Source organism: Podarcis raffonei, chromosome 6 (assembly GCF_027172205.1).
Source record: "Podarcis raffonei isolate rPodRaf1 chromosome 6, rPodRaf1.pri, whole genome shotgun sequence".
Classification (NCBI taxonomy): domain Eukaryota; kingdom Metazoa; phylum Chordata; class Lepidosauria; order Squamata; family Lacertidae; genus Podarcis; species Podarcis raffonei.
This window is the reverse complement of record NC_070607.1, coordinates 78,304,553-78,327,633: the sequence shown is the minus strand read 5'-3', so window position 1 is coordinate 78,327,633 and position 23,081 is coordinate 78,304,553. Positions and strand designations below refer to the sequence as shown.

The 23,081-nt window shown below is 45.5% G+C and overlaps 1 long non-coding RNA gene and 1 gene segment (V, D, J or C); both read left to right on the top strand.

The window, feature by feature from the left end:
• The first annotated feature begins 1,787 nt into the window (after positions 1–1,787).
• On the top strand, positions 1,788–14,925 carry LOC128416425 (immunoglobulin heavy constant gamma 1-like). The segment is given in 8 exon segments: positions 1,788–2,005; positions 3,454–3,798; positions 5,347–5,676; positions 6,730–6,849; positions 9,203–9,568; positions 10,661–10,969; positions 11,709–12,023; positions 14,015–14,925. Coding segments are annotated over 8 exon segments (1,830 nt in total).
• A 26-nt stretch (positions 14,926–14,951) lies between these two features.
• On the top strand, positions 14,952–19,743 carry LOC128416429 (uncharacterized). The gene is made up of 2 exons (XR_008331212.1): positions 14,952–17,554; positions 17,663–19,743. It is a non-coding gene; the product is annotated as an uncharacterized LOC128416429 (long non-coding RNA).
• The last annotated feature ends 3,338 nt before the right edge of the window (positions 19,744–23,081 follow it).

The following is a 23,081-nucleotide window of genomic DNA, read 5'->3' as shown; positions in this document are numbered from 1 at the left end:
CAGTGGAGAGACGCGCGGCCGGAGCACGGGTAGCATCACTCCATTCGGGCGCAGAAAGGACACCGCATTCCTTACGCTCCCCTGAAGGGGGCGTGGAGTGACTTCCGAAATAGCACAGCGGCAGCGCGCGAAGCCTTGAGATCTAGCAGCCGCGACGGCTGCGAGTTCGAGGCGGCTGTGCGCTGCTCTTCCCCGTGCAAGCGTCCTAGCGCCCCGGGCTGCTCGTGTCCAAGGCGTATTCACTTACTTGCGAGAGAAAAACGGCTCCCGGCCAAGTGCCCGCTTCCCCTGTGGGTCCCGGGTTCCACCGGCCAGGGCATAGTTTTAGCACGCCATCGGCGCCTTGCTTCCTTGCTCACGTCTGAATAGTCCCCCAGATGGCAGCGAGCAAGCGCAATTCCTCAGCTTCCGCGTTCCAGCCTAGCCAGTCAAAATAATCAAACGTGCATGTCTGATGAATTCAAGTTGGGGTTGCTCCGAAATAAATGAACGTCGGAATGGCACCCCAAACTCATTTCTGGCCCCGATGTGAATGCAATCTCGCAACACGTTACATTACGTCTTCTTCTTTTTCTTTTTTCTTTATTTCTTTATTTAATAAACAACCCTATACCCTGGGGTCTCAGGGCGGTTCACAGAATAAAATCAAGATATACAACCACAAAATACCTAATAAAAATAAAGCCAGTAGCGCCCCCTCCCCCATCACTATTTAAAGGGCATAGGATGTAAATTGGATCAACCTGGTTAAAATGGATCGTTTTTTGCCTGGCGCCTAAAGATGTACAATGAAGGCACCAGGCGAACTTCCCTGGAGAGAGCATTCCACAGATGTGGAGCCACTGTGGAGAAGGCCCATTCTTCTGTTGCCACCCTCCGTACCTCTGGAGGAGGTGGCACACGAAGGAGGGCCTCAGAAGATCCTTTAGATATTGCGGTCCTGAGCTGTTTAAGGCTTTATAGGTCAAAACCAGCACTTTGAATTGGGCTCGGAAGCTAATTGGCAGCCAGTGCAGTCAGACCAGGATCAGTGTAATGTGCTCAAACTGTCGTGCTCCAGTGAGCAACCTGGATGCTGAGTTCTGCACTAGCCGCAGCCCTACATATAACTCATTGCAGTAATCCTTGAGGTTTCCAGAGCATAGACAACAGTAATTAGGCTATCCCTGTCCAGATAGGGGCATAGCTGGGCCACCAGCCAAAGCTGATAGAAGGCACTCCAGGCCACTGAGGTCACCTGAGCCTCGAGCAACTGCAAAGGATCCAAGAGTACCCCCAAACTACAAACCTGCTCCTTTAGGGGAAGGGACGCGGGTGGTGCTGTGGGTTAAACCACAGAGCCTAGGGCTTGCCGATCAGAAGGTCGGCGGTTCGAATCCCCACGACGGGGCGAGCTCCCGTTGCTCAGTCCCTGCTCCTGCCAACCTAGCAGTTCGAAAGCACACCAGTGCAAGTAGATAAATAGGTACAGCTCTGGCGGGAAGGTAAACGGCATTTCCGTGTGCTGCTCTGGTTCACCAGAAGCGGCTTAGTCCTGCTGGCCACATGACCCGGAAGCTGTATGCTGGCTCCCTTGGCGAATAAAGTGAGATGAGCGCCGCAACCCCAGAGTCGGTCACGACTGGATCTAATGGTCAGGGGTCCCTTTACCAAGAGCAGGCGACCTCCCTCTTAGGGAGCGAGAAGTGTTCCTGAACTACCGTCTACTGAGATGCATGAAATGTTACCATATACAGTATGCACGTGGGGGTGCTCAGGGGATTGCAAAAGCTGAGTTAATAGGGAAATGAAACGTCCATAGGCTAATGAAACACGGAAAAGCTCTGACAATTAGCTGCTGTTTGCAAAGCCTCTCCTGGGCGAGGCTAAGCGTCTTAGGCACCTCTTGGCAACGTTCCTTTGGGTACTTTTAACCTCCGAAGGTGTGGCGCAAAGTCCACCTGTTTTGCTTCCTTAACCTTTGCAATGGAACTGCCGTTCTTCTTATCCTACCTTATGGCTGCAGGTAGGGACCCTTCCTCGTTTACTTGGTGGAGCTGCTGCTTGTATACTGGAATAATAATAATAATAATAATAATAATAATAATAATAATAATAATAATTTATTTATACTCCGCCCATCTGGCTGGGTTTCCCTAGCCACTCTGGGTGGCTTCCAACAGAATATTAAAATACAATAGTTTATTAAACATTAAAAGCTTCCCTAAACAGGGCTGCCTTCAGATGTCTTGTAAAAGACTGGAAGCAGCGGCAGAGGAATGGGGCAGGGGACAAAGCGTGGCGTGGTGGGTAGGGACAATTGCCCTGACATGAACCATAACCCACAGATTCCCAGCTTTCTTCCTCTTCTTCCACCTCTTCCTCTTCTTTTTAAAAAAGAGTTAAGTTCCTAGCATTTGCAGAACCTAAGATATGAGACGAAATGTACAGGCACTAGGCTCTCCGCCCCCTTTTCCCCCAACGAAATCTTGGTTTCAATCATTTTGTGTATGAGAAATTAGCCTGCTCTCACCCCCCCCCCACAACGTCTAGTATTTTACTTTGATACCCCATATTTTTACAAAGGGCATTTAGAAAAGGTTTTAAAAGAAATCTCAGCAGTAATCAGCAGCCGGGAGGAGGGAGAAATCCCCCCCAAGTGGCTCTATCAAATTTCTTTACAGGGGAAAATTGGGACATTTTACATACAAACTTGGTAGGCCATCTATTGATAGCTGCAGGAATCTCAGTGGCAAGATTTTGGAAAACCTAAGGGTTAAACATAGTAAAATAGTACCCAAAAAATATGTGGGGAGGGTTTGCTCTTATTTGTTTTCTGAGTATGTATTTTGTGTTCTTATTTTGTCATTTTATGTTGTAAACTGCCCTGTTCCCTTATGATGAAAGGCAATATACAAATTTAACAAATAATTTAATTTTTTTAAAAAAAACCACAGGAAGCCTTGGGAAAGCACGTTAACTGAGAAATTGACACAAAGTTTATGTTTTGCCAGTGGTTAAAAAAGTGACACACATTCTTGGCATATTGTTGACCTTGTATACACTGATAAAAAAAGATACTGTTGAAACCTTGCCATTGGTCTTTAAAAACGTCTATATTGTCTAATTTAAAATTAAATTTGCACAAAGGGGACATACTCTCAGTAAAAGAACTATGCAGACTGTGGATATGTGTGCTTGTGTGCATGTGTAGATAGATAAAAAGAGACACACAGAGAGTCTATTGCTTATTGCCTAATTTTCTATTATTCTGTAATCTTTGCAGCATTTTTGGTGCCAAAGATAGGCATTATGTTCGGTGTGTGTGTGTGTGTGTGTGTGTGTGTGTGTGTCAGAACCGAGGTACTTGTGATTCAGTGGGTCAGTTAGTTAAGGGGGCAGCTGCCCCCTTGGCTACGCCTGTGTGTGTGTGTGCATATATCTTCACATACACCCCTTCTGTTTTGTTTCCAGCTGCTTTGGAGGTGAAGACTAGTCCTTCTCCTGTAGTAGGCCTGGTACACAACCCAGTTGTGCTGCATTGTAACTTTACAGTTCAGGAGAGCGTCAGAAAAGAAGACGTGGCTCTGAAATGGGCGGTGAAGACTGTATCTGGAGAAGAGAGGGCAGTGTTTTTGTTTGATGGGAACCACACAGCAGGTTACCGGCACGGGCCCTTAGTGAATGTTGAGTTACTACCCCATGGCATTGCATCACTCACCTTGTCCGATGTGACATTAAGGGATGAAGGGATTTACACGTGTACTGTGTTGGTAACTCCGCAGTATGGAAATGGAAAGATCCAGCTTAAAGTCAGAGGTACCAATTGCTTTTTGAAGTTATCCAACCAACACAAAATGAAGAATCTTTGAGATCAATAAAGTGGTCCAGTAGAGTGGGCTATTATACAGTGGTACCTCAGGTTAAGTACTTAATTCGTTCCGGAGGTCCGTTCTTAACCTGAAACTGTTCTTAACCTGAAGCACCACTTTAGCTAATGGAGCCTCCCGCTGCCACCGCACCGCCGGAGCACGATTTCTGTTCTCATCCTGAAGCAAAGTTCTTAACCCGAGGTACTATTTCTGGGTTAGCAGAGTCTGTAACCTGAAGCGTATGTAACCCGAGGTAGCACTGTATGTGGCACCTGTCACAAAATATTGCAGTGCTGTTGTGCAATGTTCCACTTAGCTAGCCATACATTCTTCTCAGTCAGTCCACATCATTCCCTCTCCTGGTTTACTGTCCCCTGCAACATTATTCTGTGCCACTGAGCAGGCTGTCTTCATGGGTCTGTCTCGGGGGGTTTTCTGCCTTCCTTCCCTTCTTAGGTTTCTAATCGCCAACCCCACATATCTATTGTGCTTCTGAAAACCTTCACCCATGTGTGCAAAGGATGCTATTTTGATTGTGAAATGATTGACACTCACCCCGCCAAACATTGCTAATAGAAGGAACAAGTGCTTCTAAAGCTGTGGCAAACCTCACCTAGCCCCACAAGTAAATCAGGAAATGGGAGGTAGGGAGAACAACAGCAACAAAAAGTAAGGAGGGGAGGAGTGACTGCCATCATTGTTGCCACGATCACGATGAGGAGGAGGAGGAGAGCTGGGGGGTGGGGTGGGGAGCAACAGTAGAGGCCATACAGTGCCGAATTGGCCTGGGCCCTGCGGCACATCCTTAGTGCCTCCTTAGTTTTCTGGAAGAGGGATTGACTGTTAAACCACTCTGTAAATTGTGGCTCTGTAAGGGGAATAGGGGTCTCCTAGCAAATCTCAGCACCTTGAACAAGCTCCACTTCCAAAGATGCTTTGGGAGAAGAAGCCATGACTGTTTAAAGTGGTAGGTAAAGGTAAAGGTAAAGGTAAAGGTAAAGGTAAATGGACCCCTGACCATTAGGTCCAGTTGCAGACGACTCTGGGGTTGCAGCGCTCATCTCGCTTTATTGGCCGAGGGAGCTGGTGTACAGCTTCCGGGTCATGTGGCCAGCATGACTAAGCCACTTCTGGCGAACCAGAGCAGCACACGGAAATGCCGTTTACCTTCCTGCCGGAGCGGTACCTATTTATCTACTTGCACTTTGACGTGCTTTCAAACTGCTAGGTTGGCACGAGCAGGGACCAAGAAACGGGAGCTCACCCCGTCCTTCTGATCGGCAAGTCCTAGGCTCTGTGGTTTAACCCACAGTGCCACCCACGTCCCTGTTTAAAGTGGTAGGAGACTGCTTTAAATGTATAGCGTGCAACACATTTTGTTAGAGCAAAAGCTTCCATGGAGTAGATTCCATTTCAGCAGATACGTGGAAGACATTCCTCAGTGGTGGATCTGAGCGATATTCCTCTCTGATAATAATCTGCTTTCCCACTCCAGCTCAGCCTGCTGTGCTGCTGTCACCCCAAAGTCTCCTAGCTGCTGCAGAAGGAGAGAAGACATTTTCTTGCAACGTTCATGACTTCTACCCCCAAGCAATTAACATCTCTTGGCTGGTCAGGAAACAAGGCAGCCTACGCGAAACACCACTGTCCTCAGATATATGCACAGGGGCCCCATCTTCCCGAGGCCGTGACGGTTTGTTTGCTGTGCTGAGTCGTGTCACCCAAATGGTGTCGGAGGCTGATAACGGTTCCTTATATATCTGTGAAGTCCAACACGAGTCCCTGGGAAAGCCGCTACGTAGAAATACAACTTTGTTGGTCACAAGTAAGTGTCCGCAAATCTGTTTATTATCATTTGTTACTTTTATATTCCACCTTTCCTCCAAGGAGCTCAAGGTGGCCTACATAGTTCTCCTTATCCTCACAACAACCCTGTGAGGTATGTTAGGCTGAGGGGGGGGGGACTGGCCCACTACTACACTTCATAGCTGAGTTGGGGTTGAGATCTGGTCTCCAAGGAGCCTCACAGGCAACTAGCCACACACTTTCCTGGTGGCTCTGAAGTTCCTGCCTTGCTCGCCATCTCCTCTACTTCTATGGTCCTGCAATAATTGGAGGGGTGGGGTCTGGAGGCACCTGCACCACCCAGGAAGCTGGTGTGGGGACCTTCAGTCCTGGGACAGAGATGTCCAAATCATCAGGCTCATTGGCAGTGTGGATCTGCTGGAGGGTTCAGCTTCCTTTGCTCCTCATCCAATGAGACCTCAAGCTCTTGTCCTGAATCCGGACAATGGCTTTTTATTCATGTAAAGGTAAAAGGTAAAGGAACCCCTGACCGTTAGGTCCAGTCATGACAGACTCTGGGGCTGCGGCGCTCATCTCGCTTTATTGGCCGAGGGAGCCGGCGTACAGCATGACTAAACCACTTCTGCGAACCAGAGCACTGCACGGAAACGCTGTTTACCTTCCCGCTGGAGCAGTACCTATTTATCTACTTGCACTTTGATGTGCTTTTGAACTGCTAGGTTGGCAGGAGCAGGGACTGAGCAACGGGAGCTCACCCCATCGCGGGGATTCGAACTGCTGACCTTCTGATCGGCAAGTCCTAGGCTCTTTGGTTTAACCCACAGCGCCACCTGCATCCCCTTTTATTCATGTACCAAAAGCAAATCCTGCAGGATCACAATCCATAACTCTTATTTAGATCCACTGTTCTGTTGTCAGCGATAATAACAGGACAAGCCAAGAAAAAAAAAATCATCTTCAAGGAGGGGAGTCCCAGCAAGCAGTCTTGGAGGCCCAAGCCAAAGAAGTGACAAAGCATATGTCAAAAACAGAACAACTGCTATTGGTTTTAATAAATGCATTTGTATTCTAGTACCAAGATCCTATCATCGGGACACAGGATTTATTGTTGGGGTGGCCACCGCTTGCATCATACTGACAGGCTTATGCAGCATATTTTTAACCATCTTTTATCAAACGCGGCTTGCAAAAGGTAAATTTTAAAGAATCCTAAAACATTTCAGGGCGGAAGTCATTCATTTTAGCCCAGTTCATGATCTGCATGAAATGATCCGTGAAAGATTGCACATGTATTTGTCACTATTCCTCCCCTCTTCCAAAAATGGAAACTTTCTGTTCCCAACACATGTTTTTACTTATTTATCTGCTGTATTTATTTACTGCCCAATAAAAATATTCTAGTTACTACTAAGTTACTAGTGATATGTCTTGGGGGCATGGCTTGGCTTTTCATGGGCCACTCTGTTCTCTCCATTTTGTGCTAAGATCACAAGAAGAGCTCTGCTGGATTGGACCAAGGCCCAGCTAGTCCAGGATCCTGTTCGCACAGTGGGCAAGCAAGCACCTATAGGAACTCTGAAAGCAATAGCTCTCTTCCCACCTGGGATTCCCATCAGCTGTTATTCAAAGGCACACTGTCTCTAGATCTGGATAGTTCAGTCGGTAGAGCAGGAGACTCTTAATTCCAGGGTTGGGGGTTCAAGCCCCACGTTGGGTGAAAGATTCCTGCATTGCAGAGGGTTGGACTAGATGAGACCCCCATGGCCTCTTCCAACTTTACAATTCACTGATTCTACCAGTGGAGGTACAAAAAGGCCATTGTAGCTAGTAGTAATTGATAACCTTGGCCTTCACGATCCTCTGCAGAGCAGTTTCTCAATTAACATTGAAATACGTTTTATGTTTCCTGCACTGATGGGGAACCTGTGGCTTTATAGGTATTCATGGGCTCTAGCTAGCATGGCCAATAGCTGGGAATGATGGGAGTTGTAGTCCTGCAACATCTGGAGGGCCAACAGTTTCCTTTTTTTTATTAACCGACCAATCAAATCAAATCAAATCAAATCACATCACATAAATTCCAAATTACAAAGCCGAATTTTAAATTTTTTGTTGGGGGTACCCATATTTCAAGTTCCGAAGGGGGTTCCAATCATCTTCTTACTGCTGCGTTAATATCCACAAATCTGTCCAAATAATGTTCATATTTCTATCCAGTCCTATCTTGCTGTTCCCACGTCTCATCTTATTCATATATTTTTCTTTTTTCTTTGTGATCTCTTCTGATAATCTCCTTAAGCAGGTAAACACCAGTTTTAATCCTGTGTGAATTTTTCCGTTCGTCCAATCACCATATCGAGATGGTTTCCATATATCATCACTTCCATAAATAAAATCACTCTTTCCATCATTAATCTTCACAAATCTGTCGCCTTCTGTGTGGTGGCCAGTGTGGTGTAGTGGTTAAGAGCGGTAGTCTCGTAATCTGGGGAACTGGGTTCGTGTCTCCGCTCCTCCACATGCAGCTGCTGGGTGACCTTGGGCTAGTCACACTTCTTTGAAGTCTCTCAGCCCCACTCACCTCACAGAGTGTTTGTTGTGGGGGAGGAAGGGAAAGGAGAATGTTAGCCACTTTGAGACTCCTTAAAGGGAGTGAAAGGCGGGATATCAAATCCAAACTACTCCTCTTCTTCTTCTTCTTCTTCTTCTTCTTCTTCTTCTTCTTCTTCTTCAGTCCTCTGAAGAGGCTCGCCCGCAATATGAAAACAGATCCATTCCTCATCCCAGACATAAGTCTTTCGACAGAACTTGCCAAAATGGTGACGCTGTTTTTTACTGCGTCATCCCAAAGCTCTTAAACTTTCCACGATCTCCTTAAAACATGCTTTTGGTTAGAGATTATCTCCACACAGTCTTAAATCATCAGTTTAGGTCATTTAAGTGGCATTTCTGACTTGTGGGGGGGGGATTCTTGGTTAATCACATAAAGAAAAGAAAGGAAATTCCCCCCCCCCATCCAGTCTCGTTGTAGACATACCGAGCCTTGGTGTGTCTTCTCATGATATATTCCTGTTTATCCGACCCGTCTTCTTTCTCAGAGATCTCTTCAATTAGCAGTCTTTACTCCCCACTCTTCCTTGAAATATGTGCATTTGCTTCCACCTAATTGTTTCTTTTGAAGTTGCTGCAGCTAGAGGCGCGAATCAGAGACAGCGTCCAGGAGAGCCGAAGTCCACACAAGGGCTTTCTGCCTAGTGCCCCCACCCCCTCGAGTTTGGGGGTGGTATAGGGCACAGCAGGCAAGGGCAGTCCCCCCCACTCACTTGGGGGGGCAGGGAGGCTGCTTACTCCCATCACAGCCTCTTAATTACCTCGTGTGGGTCGGAGAGATGTTATTGTCGGCCATCTTCCAATGCGCCCCTAGTGGCCTGGAGGGCCAACAGTTTCCTATCTCTGGTTTCGTGGGAAGAAGGCTGCGCTATGTTCAAGGGACCTTTTGCTAGGTCCATTGTACCCTAACTGCCTTTGCTTTTTTTTATATATAGCAGAGCCCCAGGTCTCCTCGATCATCCAGCCTGACCTGATCCCGATTAATGAAAAGATCAGGCTGATGTGCAACATAAATGGATTTAGACCCAAAACAATCCAGGTGAAATGGTACTGGAGAAACCCACACAGGATGGTGTTGGCAGCAAACCATGCAAAGGAAGATGCAGCCCTTTGTGAAACTGGAGAAGATGTTACCAGTATGGCCAAGCAGCCGTTGGAAGCCAATGGCAGATTTTACAGCATCTCCTCCTGCCTGAGCTACACGCCGACGATAAAGGACGATAGGGCGGAATTTGAATGCAACATCCAGCACAGCACACTCAAAAATCCAATACGGAGGACCACAATTATTCATGTTACTGGTAAGATTGATAGCGGTTATCAAAGGAAGCAGCAGACAGGTTATGTATTCCAATAGTGCAGGGGTGGCAAGCCTCTCCTGCCAGGCTGGCCACATCCTTATCTCCAAAAATTGACAGGTGGGTGGGGACGTCTGCCTGTCAATCAACTGACCTCGTGCTTTGAATTCCCTATTGATTAGTGACTTGAAATTCAGCAAGGTCATTTCCTCCTGCTGGGTTTCAAGACACATCCTTTCAGACCAGAGAGGGAGCAGGGATGTCTTAATCCAATGCCCATTACCTGATTTGTTTCCTGCCCCCCACCAAACTTCAGTTCTCTGAAGCTGTCATCTGCCCAGACACAACCACAACTTCCATTTCCAAGCTGGGTGGAGGCTAGTTTGAGGGGGAGTACATCAAACAGAAGTGTTTCTCAGAAAGCCACTGTATACCTACAGATTTCAGGTAACATCATGTGTAAAGGTAAAGGTAAAGGGACCCCTGACCATTAGGTCCAGTTGTGGCTGACTTTGGGGTTGCAGCGCTCATCTCGCTTTATTGGCTGAGGGAGCTGGCGCACAGCTTCCGGATCATGTGGCCAGCATGACTAAGCCACTTCTGGCGAACCAGAGCAGTGCACGGAAACGCCATATACTTTCCCGCCGGAGTGGTACCTATTTATCTACTTGCACTTTGACGTGCTTTCAAACTGCTAAGTTGGCAGGAGCAGGGACCGAGCAACAGGAGCTCACCCCGTCGCGGGGATTTGAACCGCCGACCTTCTGATTGGCAAGTCCTAGGCTCTGTGGTTTAACCCACAGCGCCACTTGGCTTCAAATGCTAGCAGTGGGATTGAGCTGGAGGTGGAGCAAGTGGTAAAATTTTCACAGCCTCCGATTGTGTTACCTGAGGGTGACTTGGAATAATAGAGACAAGGTACATCATTTACCACAAAAACAAGAGAAGCCCACAGTAGCCAAATAGATACCTATAGTACAGGTTCTTTTGTTCTGTCACTTTTCCTGTAGAGCTAGTGTAATGTCTCAAAGCTGTGTATGGAATATCTTTCCCCTCCACACAAACACACACAGACTTTTGATCTCTATCTGGCAGCTCGACCAGCAAGTCATTACATCTTCAGCTCGCCCCAGGTTCCCATACAGGGGGATAAGCTTATTCTGATCTGTGTTGTGGAGAAATTTTACCCAAAGGACATCACTCTGGATTGGTTTCGAAATGGACAGCCTGTTGAAGAAGTGACACAGTTTGGGCCTTTCCCTTGTGAAAGTGATTTTTATAGTATATGGAGCCAGACTGAGTTTATCCTGACCAGAGATGACGAAGGAGCAATTTATACCTGTCGGATCAAGCACAGCAGCTTTGGAAATGTCGAAGAACTCTCCTATGAAATAAATTTGCAAGGTACGATGCGTCTGTGGTTGGAGCAGATTTGATTTCTCATTTATTATTGCCTTTGGCCTTGAATGCATATTGTCAGGGAACTGCCATCGGCTCAGGCGCGAGGGGGGCAAAGGCGGATGGATTACAGAGAGCCCCCAAAGATCGTGGGAAGCAGCACTTCCTCAGCGGAGGAAGGAAGCCACGCCTCTAGTGGGGAGGAGATGCAGGGCTCGGAGGAGGCAAGGCGGTGCCAGGACACCTTGCCTGAGCAAAGCGGGGAGGAGGGAGGTCCCCCTTTACCCAAGCCGTCCTTGAGCAGTAGGCTTTCGCGCAGAGAGGGGAGGCGTAGGCTGGGAGTCAAGAGACTACTCTGCTGGGGAAGATTCAAGGACCGCCCACTCTCAGATTCTGCTAGTGAATGAGCAAGACATGGAATAAAGGCTCTCTGCATTGTAAAGGTTTTTAGCACCAATAATAAAGCTTTAGAACAGACCAGTGAGGCATCTTGCCTGATTGCTCTCGAGCAACCACCTGATAGCCATAACACATATATTCTAGGGACATACGCTTTCAACACTTATTTCTACAGCAACGAGGACTAGAAAGTTACATTTAATTAAAACCAACCAACCAACCAAACAGCAATTTCAACCAAGATGCATTACATCTTTCTCCCAAATGGCCTTGGCAAAACAGGGTGCATCGCTTGCCACTATATCTTAAGGGGAGCAACTCACTTTGTTATTTCATGTCCCTACAGGAACGCCCCCAGAAGTCCTCTGGATCACTCCAGACCCTCCGGTTCCTGTTGCAGGAGAGGAGCTGAGGCTAAGCTGCCGAATCAATAACTTCTCCCCTAGCGTGATCAGGGTGAATTGGTTCCAAGATGGGAAGCCACTGCATGTGGGAATCTGCCACTCAGTCTCCGTAGTTGGCGCCAATGGCTTGCACTCCATGTGGAGCCTTCTGAGAGTGACACCTGCACAGGGGGCGGGGAATACTGTGTTTACGTGCAAGGTGGAACACGACGCGCTGAGCGGATGTGTGGAAAGAGCGTACACTTTGCAGATGCCTGGTGAGTCCTGAGTTGATAAGATCCTTGAACAAACATCAAGGAAGCCAGAATAATGCACAGAGGGAGTCTGGAAGAGAGCGTTGGGGAAGTGATGTGAATAGAAAGTCGCGAGGTAGGAGCTGAAATGAGACCCATTCCAACAACTTTTCCCTGCAAGATGAAAGGCAGCATGCTTTGGCTGTTGACCTGAGGTCGTCATCTGTAAAAATACCCCATAGGGTGGCAGAGGGATTAAATTTTGCTTACAGAGGGCTTTGAAGATGTTCGCTTCTAATTATTAATATTATTGCGAAGCTATTACAATGTAGCCTTTGGCTGCTCCCTGCAAGTAGCCAGGTGCAGTTTTTGAGGGATGAGGCAGAGACCCCACCACAAAACCCCCACTTAGATGCTTACTAGATTTTTTCCTGTGGTGGATTTGTAGTTGCTACAAGGAGAAGTATTATGCAATTATTTTCACCCACCCTCTATTTCTGCATTGCTAATGCTAACCACTTCATTCTAGATGCACTTACTTGGTTGCGAGTAAAGTCCGATTGCCCTCATTGGGGCCTATTTCTGAGTAGGCATGTGTGGGCTTGCACTGTGAAGCATTCATAGATACTTGGGCTTGGTGACAAACTTGCAGAAGTTTCAGCTGAGGAAATCTCTGATTTTTTCCATGCATTTTTCTTACGCTCCACTTCAATACAGTGGTACTTCAGGTTAAGTACTTAATTTGTTCTGGAGCAGTGGCGTAGCATGGGTTGTCAGCACCCGGGGCAAGGCAAGTAATTTGCACCCCCTAACCCGTGGATTTGCGCCCCCTAACCCTAACCCCCAGATGTTGTGCCCGGTGCGGCCCGCCCCCCCTGCACCCCCACGCTACACCACTGTTCTGGAGGTCCATTCTTAACCTGAAACTGTTCTTAACCTGAAGCACCACTTTAGCTAATGGGGCCTCCTGCTGCTGCTGCGTCGCCGGAGCACAATTTCTGTTATCATCCTGAAGCAAAGTTCTTAACCTGAAGCACTATTTCTGGGTTAGCGGAGTCTGTAACTGAAGTGTATGTAACCTGAAGCATATGTAACTCAAGGTATCACTGTATCTATCAGCCCCATGCAGGCAATCGATACTTTTTACATCCTTGGCAAAGAAACATTTGAGGAGAAGACTCCCATATGTTTCCCTTTTAAAAGTTTATGGGTGAAGGAAAAAGCCCGCTAGTTTTCCATACTTACTCACAGGTTCAGTCCTAATAGGGAAATGATGCAGTTTTATTTTAGATCTTGGTTGACAAAGCAAACTAAGTGCCAGTGAGTAGTGAAAGATCGGTTTAGTGCCAATTTCTGTTACCAGGAAAACCAAATGTTAAGTATTTTCCACGCTGCAAGCATCATCAAAGTAACTCTGCATGTAGAAAAACAACAAAGTTGGGAAGAAGGTTAAGGTGGAAGCTGCTCCCTGAAATATTCGTTTTCTGTGTGCAGGGTGGGCAGGGTTTGGGGGTGGGTTTTTTGGTCAGGGCAGCTCTATTTGTAGCCTAAAGTTGGAAAATACAGTAAAAGTTTTATTACATGGTTCTGTTTCTTAACCCTTTCACATACTAACTAGCATTGTTAGATTTGACTGCAAATCTCCCACATTTTGTTCAGTGTTGAGATGTGAATATTGGCAATGTCCTTTGAATATAATTTGGGTCAACAGACGCAAGGTTTAGGAGGGAAGCATTGTTTTAGAGATGGTTGCTCAAGACCCCTTGATGCTAATTTATTGGAAATAGAATTGCCAACTGGCTTGCTCTTGTGCTATTAATAAAAAGCATGATATGAAGAAAAAAAAAGAACAAAGCCAGCAAGTGATGTTTTTCAAGCATGGAGAGAATCATTCATTACTATTGGATGGGCTAATCAATCTGCTGATCAACAATCTACATTAGTTGGTTCAGAATCTGGCAGCCTTAATTGTATGCTAGAATAGTAATTCCATTTGTTTTCTTTATTGCATGAAGGTTGAACCGTTTTCATGAAAATGAAGGAAAACTGCACTGAAGCAAACCAAAGGGAGCCTAGCAAAGAAACTATGAGTGGACCGGATTTCAAGGCATGAACAGAAGGATAAAAGCAGAAAAAGGAAATAATATGCCGTCTGCAACCACTAGATGTCGCTTTTCACCATCAACTGTTTGGCCAGATATTTCCAGATATTTGTGGTTTAGTTTATTACATGTGAAATCTCACACTCTGGTGACTCTCCTCCAAGAATTCAGGAGTGACTAAGCTTTCTAGTTTAGATCACCATTGCCTTTAATTTTTTTAGTTATGTGCCACATTTCTCTTTGCAAGAAGAAAAAAACCAATCCCACAAGATAGTTCATGACCAAGATAACTAGCAAACAGTCATTTAGAAATTATCAAAAAATATTCCCCAGAGAACATAGGAGAGTGTCCTGTTAGCTCAGTGGTAATGCCTGTCCAATAGGGTGTGTTGATTTTTTCCAAAAACGAGGGTTGCTAAAAAGTTGTAACATGACTTGGGAATTTAAAAGATATTTTGGTTAAATTAATATAATTTAGTTTTGAATGTAGGTCATTTTTTGTGTAAAATTGCATAAAAATTATTAAAAATGATTGCCAAGTACTTCCAGTTATATTATACATTTTCGTTGTTGGCATTTGTCTGGAAGAGTGTTCCATTGGGGGTCAAACCGTTGAAGTGTTACAGTGCCTATTGTAACTGTAGAAACCAATATGGGAGAGACAATTTAGTATATTTCCTGACATTTTCAGAAGGCAAAATCAAAATTCTTTGGGTTTCTGAAAGCAGCTTATGTACTTCTTCATCAAACATAGACTTACGAAGCTAGATGTTGTCCAATCAGAAAAACAATGGCAGATTTGAATTCCACACGCCCCAAAATGTTTTTTTAAGATGCCTCACTGAAGAAATTTGCAAAAATTAAGTTTCAGCCCCTAAAATGACATGCCTTGCTGCCCATTCTCACAGCCCCAGGAAGCAATATAGTTCCGAATGCTATTTGCTGGGAAGCAGCTTCTGCTTGTGGGCTTCTTGCAGACATTGGATGTCCACAGTGAGAACAGGAGGCTGGACCAGATGGGACATGGGCCTGATCCAGCAGAGCTTTTCTTATGTCCTTAATCTTTGCCTGCTGATGATCCCAAGTTCAGTGCCTAGTTATCCTCTCTTAAAAGGACCCAAGACTTGCAACCCTAACCACATTGGCCTGGGAGTAAGCCCCCTGGAATTGATAGGATTTACTTCTAAGCAGACATGGTTAGGGACGGGGGTGGCGCTGTGGGTTAAACCACAGAGCCTAGGACTTGCCGATCAGAAGGTCGGCGGTTCGAATCCCCATGACCGGGTGAGCTCCCGTTGCTCGGTCCCTGCTCCTGCCAACCTAGCAGTTCAAAAGCATGTCAAATTGCAAGTAGATAAATAGGTACCACTCCGGCGGGAAGGTAAACGGCGTTTCCGTGTGCTGCTCTGGTTCACCAGAAGCGGCTTAGTCATGCTGGCCACATGACCCGGAAGCTGTACACTAGCTCCCTCGGCCAATAAAGCGAGATGAGCGCCGCAACCCCAGAGTCGGCCACGACTGGACCTAATGGTCAGGGGTCCCTTTACCTTTACCTTTAGACATGGTTAGGAACGTGTTGTTCAGTAGTAAGTCAGGGCAAAGACCTCCTGACTGAGATAAGACAACTCATCTAACTTTAACAATTCCTTCAGTACTGTTACTTTCCTTTTCCATTTGTGGTTCCATAAAGAATGGGGTTTTAGCAGGTGATATTTCTCAAACACTTGCAGCCGTGAGTAATATGTCAAGGTGCAAATGCTAAAATTCTTGCCTCGATGCAGTTATTAAAGATATAGAGCCCTATGTCTAAAAGGATATTTGTCCATTCTGCATTGAAGGTCCCAGCCGTGCTGAGAGATAGGTCGGCTTTTATAATGGGCCTACTAAAGATTCCAGTGACTTCAGCTGCCAATCAGCTGATTACAAATCAGCCTTGTGAGGAATGACAATAAAGCCGTTGCAGGAAGGAATATATTTATGAGCAAGATCGGAATGGCGAAAGCAGTAGGGAGTGAGGCATGCGTGTTGAGGTTGCTGGTTTGAAGTGTGTGTATTTTGGAAGCAAGAACTGCTGTTTCAACTGAGCTGATCTTGTCATAATAATATTAATAAAAACATAGTGGTGAAGGCTTTTTCTTTTGTTTTTAAAACTGGCATTCCAAATGGAAATTTCCATGCAGAAATATGTTTGTTGTGAAAGGGATTATTTACATACCCTAAAAGAGGAAGAGAAAGAGTTAGGTACTAGTTTTATGATGTGAAAATCCCTATCAATATTAGTATCATAATTTAAATACCTCTGATGTGCCTCCACCCCCCGGCAAGGAAAAATAATTCACATTTCCATTTTTTTATTGAATTGACTTCTTTTATGTTAATACAAGTGGTTGTTTTAGTCAGCTAGCCTTCATCTGCCCCAGCTGCAACAAAACATGTCTCTCCCTTATCAGTCTTTTCAGCCACAGCAGGTGCTGTGATCTTCCAACAGTTTGACTTCACCCTCAAAGGTGTACTCCTCCATTGTCTCCCAAGACAGACGGATGCCAACCAGCTGGAAGAGAAAACAAGGACTGGAGTTGGGGTTGCTTTGCATCTCCTCTCCACCAAATGTCTGAGCCTCCTTCTGTGCCTTTAACAGCAGCTTTATCTGTAAAAAATAAGCAGGCAAAGCCTTTCATGGCCAGGAGATGAGAATGACCAACCAACTTCTGAAGATCTGAACCATTTCGAAAGAATGGCCAAGACTGGCCTGGATAGCAAAATGCTACCTGAGCACAGCTGAAGACTCTTATTTAGAAAAAATATTTCTGATTCATAAAGCTTTTCTTTTTGGATGAACAATAAGAGCACCTTTAAGAGCTGCATGACAGGCAGATTTTTAATAGGTTCAGTTGTTCTGTGCAGAGAAAGCTGCATATGTTGATTTCCCCCCTGTTATGGGCTGAATAAGAGCCAAACATACAACATTCCTGATTTCTGTCCACCCTTGTAGCCACCCTTTGAGTCATTTCTGATTTGCCAACATCCTTCTTAGAGTCTGGTGAATACAGTTCACAGGATATGATCTTGTACCTGGGCTGACCAAATTAGTCCCTTGTCTCCCAGGTTCTGTCAAAATCTCAGTAATTCACTGGACACACCTGCTAGATCACAGCCTCACCCTGTGCACATCCAGTATAATAAGCAATTATGTTTAGGAGGATGCACTCCAATTTTGGGTCATCCCCCCCCCCCCAGAATTGCTTTTACTTCTGATTGCTTTATACTTGAATCTATTAGCTATTCTGCCTGTCCAGTACCTCCAATTCTCTTTATTGGCAATTATCTATGAAGGAGGTTGCTTGTTTTCTGTCTAATACAGCTCCCCTGTCTTCCAGGCATGATGTAGGGTTTATTTCAACAGTGTCTGGAAAGATGTTCTATGATGTGTTGAGGACACTGTGAGATTGAAAGGTGAGATCAGGTTATTTTGTTTTTCTCATTCCCCCCCTCACAAACACATAAGCAAAGGCAGAAGGGGAGCCTCGGCTGATAATTATCCTCTTCTCTCTCATCTTTCAGCGCTTTGATCTCTTTTTTCAAGTTGATTATGAAGAATGGGATGGAAACGCTGCCTTCTGCCCTTTGCCCAACGTCCCTGCAGTGAGGGATTCTCTTGCTTGTTAAGACTCTTAAAAGGAATCGTCTCATCTCCCTTCATGTTGACAGTTTTCTCCCTATTCAGGGAGAGGGGAAGCAGTGCTGCCTGGGAGTTGCAGGAACCCACTTTGTGAGACTTTCTGATACCAGGAGGTTGCTGAAAGCTGCAACTACTTTGGCACTCTAATTTCATTTTGGAGTTATCAGTTTGGATAGCTCCTTTGTGACCCACTTTTCAAGGAGAAGGATCTTTGCTCAGTGGTAGAGCATCTGTCTTGCAAATAGGAGGTCCCAGATTCAGTCCCCAGCATCTACAAATAGGATGGGGAGAATCTCATCTGAAATCTTAGGCAGACACTGTCACACAGTGTGGGCAATACAGAGCTAGTTGGATAGTCCTACCTGGGCAGTTATCTTTCCACAAGGGTAGACATTGATGCTGAAATCCAGCATCGCCTGAGCTCTGCAAGTGCAGCTTTCTCCCGATTGAAGTGCAGAGTGTTTGAGGACCGGGACATTCACAGGTACACCAAAATGCTTCTTTACAAAACTATTGTACTACCAACCTTACTGTATGCTTGGGAAATGTGGGCCACTTATAAACGCCTTCCCCAACTCCTCGTAAGATTCCATCAATGGTGTCTCCGGAATTTTTTACACATCACTTGGGAAGACAGGAGAACCAATGCCAGTGTACTGGAAGAAGCAAATATCACCAGTGTCAAAGCAATGATTCTTCAACATCAACTTCGTTGGACTGGTCATGTTGTGCGGATGCCTGATTATCATCTTCCAAAGCTACTACTCTATTCTGAACTTAAAAATGGAAAGCGTAATGCTGGTGGTCAACAAAAGAGGTTCAAAGACTCTCTCAAGGCAAATCTAAAGAAATGTAGTATAAACACTGACAACTGGGAAACACTGGCCTGTGAGTGTTCCAATTGGAGAACAGCTTTTACCAAAGGTGTCATGGGTTTTGAAGACACTTGAACTCAGAGCGAAAAGGAGAAATGCGCTAAGAGGAAGGCACACTTGGCAAACCATGATCAACTCCCACCCGGAAACCTATGTCCCCACTGTGGAAGGATGTGTGGATCCAGAATTGGCCTCCACAGTCACTTACAGACTCATTGATAAAACCGTGTTTATGGAAGACAATCTTACTCAGCTACTAGTGATTTCCAAAGAAGAAGAAGATGGATAGTCTGACTGCATTTAAGGTAGCTCCCTATGTTCCTAAAATATCCCTTCAAAAGTTTGAACTCTCCTCTAAAACATATTCTACCTAGCAACCCAACTTTCATTTTCACGACTTCACAGCTACATTCTCGCCATGTCATTGATGCCAGTGGCTCTGAATCCTCTTTAGCGCTATACGCTAGGCTATTTAGGTAGATCCTCAACCTTGCATGGGGCAGGCAATTCACCCTATTCCTTGGCTGCCCATCACACATTCAGCTGCCTCAATTCCTAATGGTCAAATCGCCCACGACCAGGATCCTTCCACCTGCCTCTTGATTCCACACTGACAAAGGAACAGCAACTTCAACTTTAGCTGAGGGCATCATGCTGGTTTAGGGGTTCCTGACAGAGGAGAATGCCCACGGCTTCAGGGGCAATGGCTGGTGGGAGGTTGGTGCTGCAATTGCCTCCCTCTGCCTGATTCTGGACTCAGGCATGATGCCCTCCCTGTCTCTGGTAACATGTGAGAAATGGGAGAGACAGCTCAGGATAAAGCAGCACCTTATGTCAAGCCAGACCATAGGTCAATATTCCAGGCAGAGCATTTTCTAATTCAACTGGTAAGAGCTTCCCAAGATATTAAAAATACATGTTTCTGAACTCTGCTTCCTGATATTTATTTTTATGTATTTATTTGCTTTTCTTACATTCATACCACACCTTTCTTCCATCATGCACATGTGTAGCTTCCAAGTGGTCTCCCATCCAGGGACTGACCAGTCGTGGTCCTGCTTAGCTTTGGCAAAGTGGTGGCCTCATGTGCCTTCAGACCATAACCTAGAATCTTTAGTTGGAGATGCAAGAGATTGAACCTGGAATATTATGCATGCAGAACACATGCTCCACCAATCAACTGTGCCCTTAATACAAGATCCCAGAGTCTGGGGGTGGGGGGAGCTTTGGCTATAGTCAAGTTTGTGCATCTCAGGAGGAAAACATAGCTGCTGCCCCTGCCCTTGGAACTAGAGGCTAGGTTTTGTCCATGGGTCCTGCGTTTGTTTTCCTCCACACCCTTTGCATGCTCCCAAGGTGCTTTCCCCAGCGCAAGCTTCGTAGTGCCAGTGGCTGCCATATTGCCATGGGGCAGAAAAAAGGATTGACACAGAGCTTCACCAAGAAGGTGAAGCATCCACCCCCCTCGAGCTTGCACCTGGAACAGTCCAATATTCTGCCGCCGCTGCTTGGAAGGGCATAAGTTAATCAATAGACAAAACCCAAATACCCATTTACCAAAGAAATTCTAACCCGGATATTATGTTCAACAGTTCATCCAACCCTTTACCGCAGGAAGCATGTTTGTAGGTCACCTCTATCAGCGGTTTATGTGTAACTTTGCTTTCAGATGACTCCCCCTTGCCCCTTAAGCCTCTGTTTCTTTCAAAAGCGACCTCCCTTTGTTCTCTTTAATCTCATTGGCCTTCTGGCACAGGAGCCTTATTCTAAACTTTTCCATTCCTTACTTCATGCTGGGTGTGATGCAAAACCATTCTCAAAGAAAGGAAAGTTTTAAATAGCTAGTGTCTTCATAGGGTACTCATGTTGGGAGCAATAATCTTCATATCTGTTTTGTGGCAGTAATGACCGTTTGTGATATGCTTTGCAACCCATGAATTTTTGATGCTCCAGTACACCTAGGAAGGATGTTCAGCATTTCAAGGCAGGGATAAATATCTCAAGAAGAGGAACCAACAGCTAATGTCACACAGCGGCTAAGAGACTGAGCTATGAATCTGAAAGCCTTTGGTTTGAATCTTAACTCTGCCAGAAACTGACTACGTGATCTTGATCAAATCATCCTCTCAGTCTCCCATCTCCCATATGGGGAATAAGGAAACTGACTTATCTGCTTATCTACATACAGCTTAGGTCCAAGCTATTTGGAAGACCATATTCCCTCATACGAACCTGCCTGGATTCTGAGATCTTCAGAAGAGGCCCTTCTCTCAGTTCCACCTCCCTCACAGGCACACTTGGTGGGGACATGGGAAAGGGCCTTCTCGGTGGCTGCTCCCAGACTTTGGAACTCTCTCCCTTAAGAAGCTAGACAGGCTCCCTCCTTGCTATCTTTCTGCCAGCAGGTGAAGACCTTCCTCTTCCAACAGATGTTTGGGAAATGACAGTTTTTAAGGAAGGGGCTTGTGCTGTGCTGTTTTTGTTACGATTGCCTGTCTATTTTAAATAGATCATAGACAGATAGATGATAGATAGATAGATAGATAGAGTTTTAATTCTATTAATGTTTAATTGTTTTTCACGGATTCTACCCCTGAGTGCATTTAGTTGATATTTTGTACGTACTCTACTTTGAGCCCCTGTCAGGGAAAAAGGCAGGGTATAAATAAAGATATAATAATAATAATAATAATAATAATAATAATAATAATAATAATAATATGTTGGTTGACATCTGTCTGTCTCGGGAGACAATGGAGGGGTGTGCCTTTGGGGGTGAAGTCAAGCTGTTGGAAGGTTACAGTGCCTGCTGTGGCTGTAGAGACTGATGCAGGAGAGAGATGTTTTGTTGCAGCTGGGGCAGATGAAGGCAGCCTGGTTGTGTTACAGCCAATGCACCATGGCACTCTGTGCTCCTCCCAGCTGTCATTCCTCTGATCACTGCTATGGATTTAATAATAATAATAATAATAATAATAATAATAATAATAATAATAATAAGATTCTTTTGAGCACTTGAAAGCACTATACAAGTGCTAAGAAAGCTAAAGTATTATCCTGATTTGAGGCAACTTTGAAATGTATATTTCTACTTCTGAGCTTTTGAATGGTGAGAGGGCTAAATATTGAGTAGGCAAAGGGCTGTAGCTTAGTGGTAGAGCAAATGCTCTGCTTGCAAAAAGGTTCCAAGTTCAGTCCCTGGCCAGTGGTGGACTTAGGGCTCTCAAATTCCAGTGGTGCCCTATGCAATGCTAAAATTCAGCAACCCCACCTCTTGTGCTCCATTCTAAAGCATTGTTTTGGCACCCTCTGCAGTGTGGCGCCCAGTGAGAACGCACCAGTTGTGCCACCCTAAAACTGCCTCTGCCCTGGCACTGTCAGGCTGTGCTAGGGGAGACTCCAGCCTGCCTGAAACAAAAAAGAAAATAAACATTATGTTACTTATCTACTTATTTTGTTATTACTTTGTTTGCACCGGCCTTCCTTCCACCTCTTACTTGGGTCCATGAAATTCTATGGTATATGCCTTTCCAATTGTATCTAATATTTTACAGTGGTACCTTGGGTTAAGAACTTAATTCGTTCTGGAGGTCTGTTCTTAATCTGAAACTGTTCTTAACCTGAGGTACCACTTTAGCTAATGGGGCCTCTCGCTGCTGCTGCCGTGCTGCTGCTGCACAATTTCTGTTGTCATCCTGAAGCAAAGTTCTTAACCCGAGGTACTATTTCTGGGTTAACAGAGTCTGTAACCTGAAGCATCTGTAACCTGAAGCGTCTGTAACCCGAGGTACCACTGTATTTGCCATATTTTCTACTGTTTCTACTATTAGTTGTCTTTACAAGAGTCGTGCCTGCCTGAAACTTTGGATGACCCCTGCAAGTCAGCTTGGTGGACCAATGGTCTTACTGAGTACAAGTCAGCTTCCTATATTTTTGTGTGTTTCAAAAGGAAGGTTCTGTATTTTCCAGGGACACTTCCTCTGTTATTGGCCTAGGTCAGGCATTCCCAAACTCGGCCCTCCAGATGTTTTGGGACTACAACTCCCATCATCCCTAGCTAACAGGACCAGTGGTCAGGGATGATGGGAATTGCAGTCCCAAAACATCTGGAGGACCAAGTTGGGGGTGCCTGGTCTAGGTGCTCCAATGTCAAAGCATGAGCGATCTGGAAACCGCCATTGAGATACTGGCTCACATTTGAACAAATGTTTTCTGAGGAGCCCTACAGATGTCCCTTTTATTGAGCATCCATGATGATTTGTGTTCATGATGGCATTGGGGCAGTCCTTTGCCATGCCGCTTTCAAGACCATTTGCACCTGCAAAGGTTTTGGGGTGGCTATATGGCTTCATTTCCAATCGGCGCATTTCTTGCAACCTTCCTGAAATCCCACAATTTTTTATTCAGGGTGCCCTTGTTTTTTGTT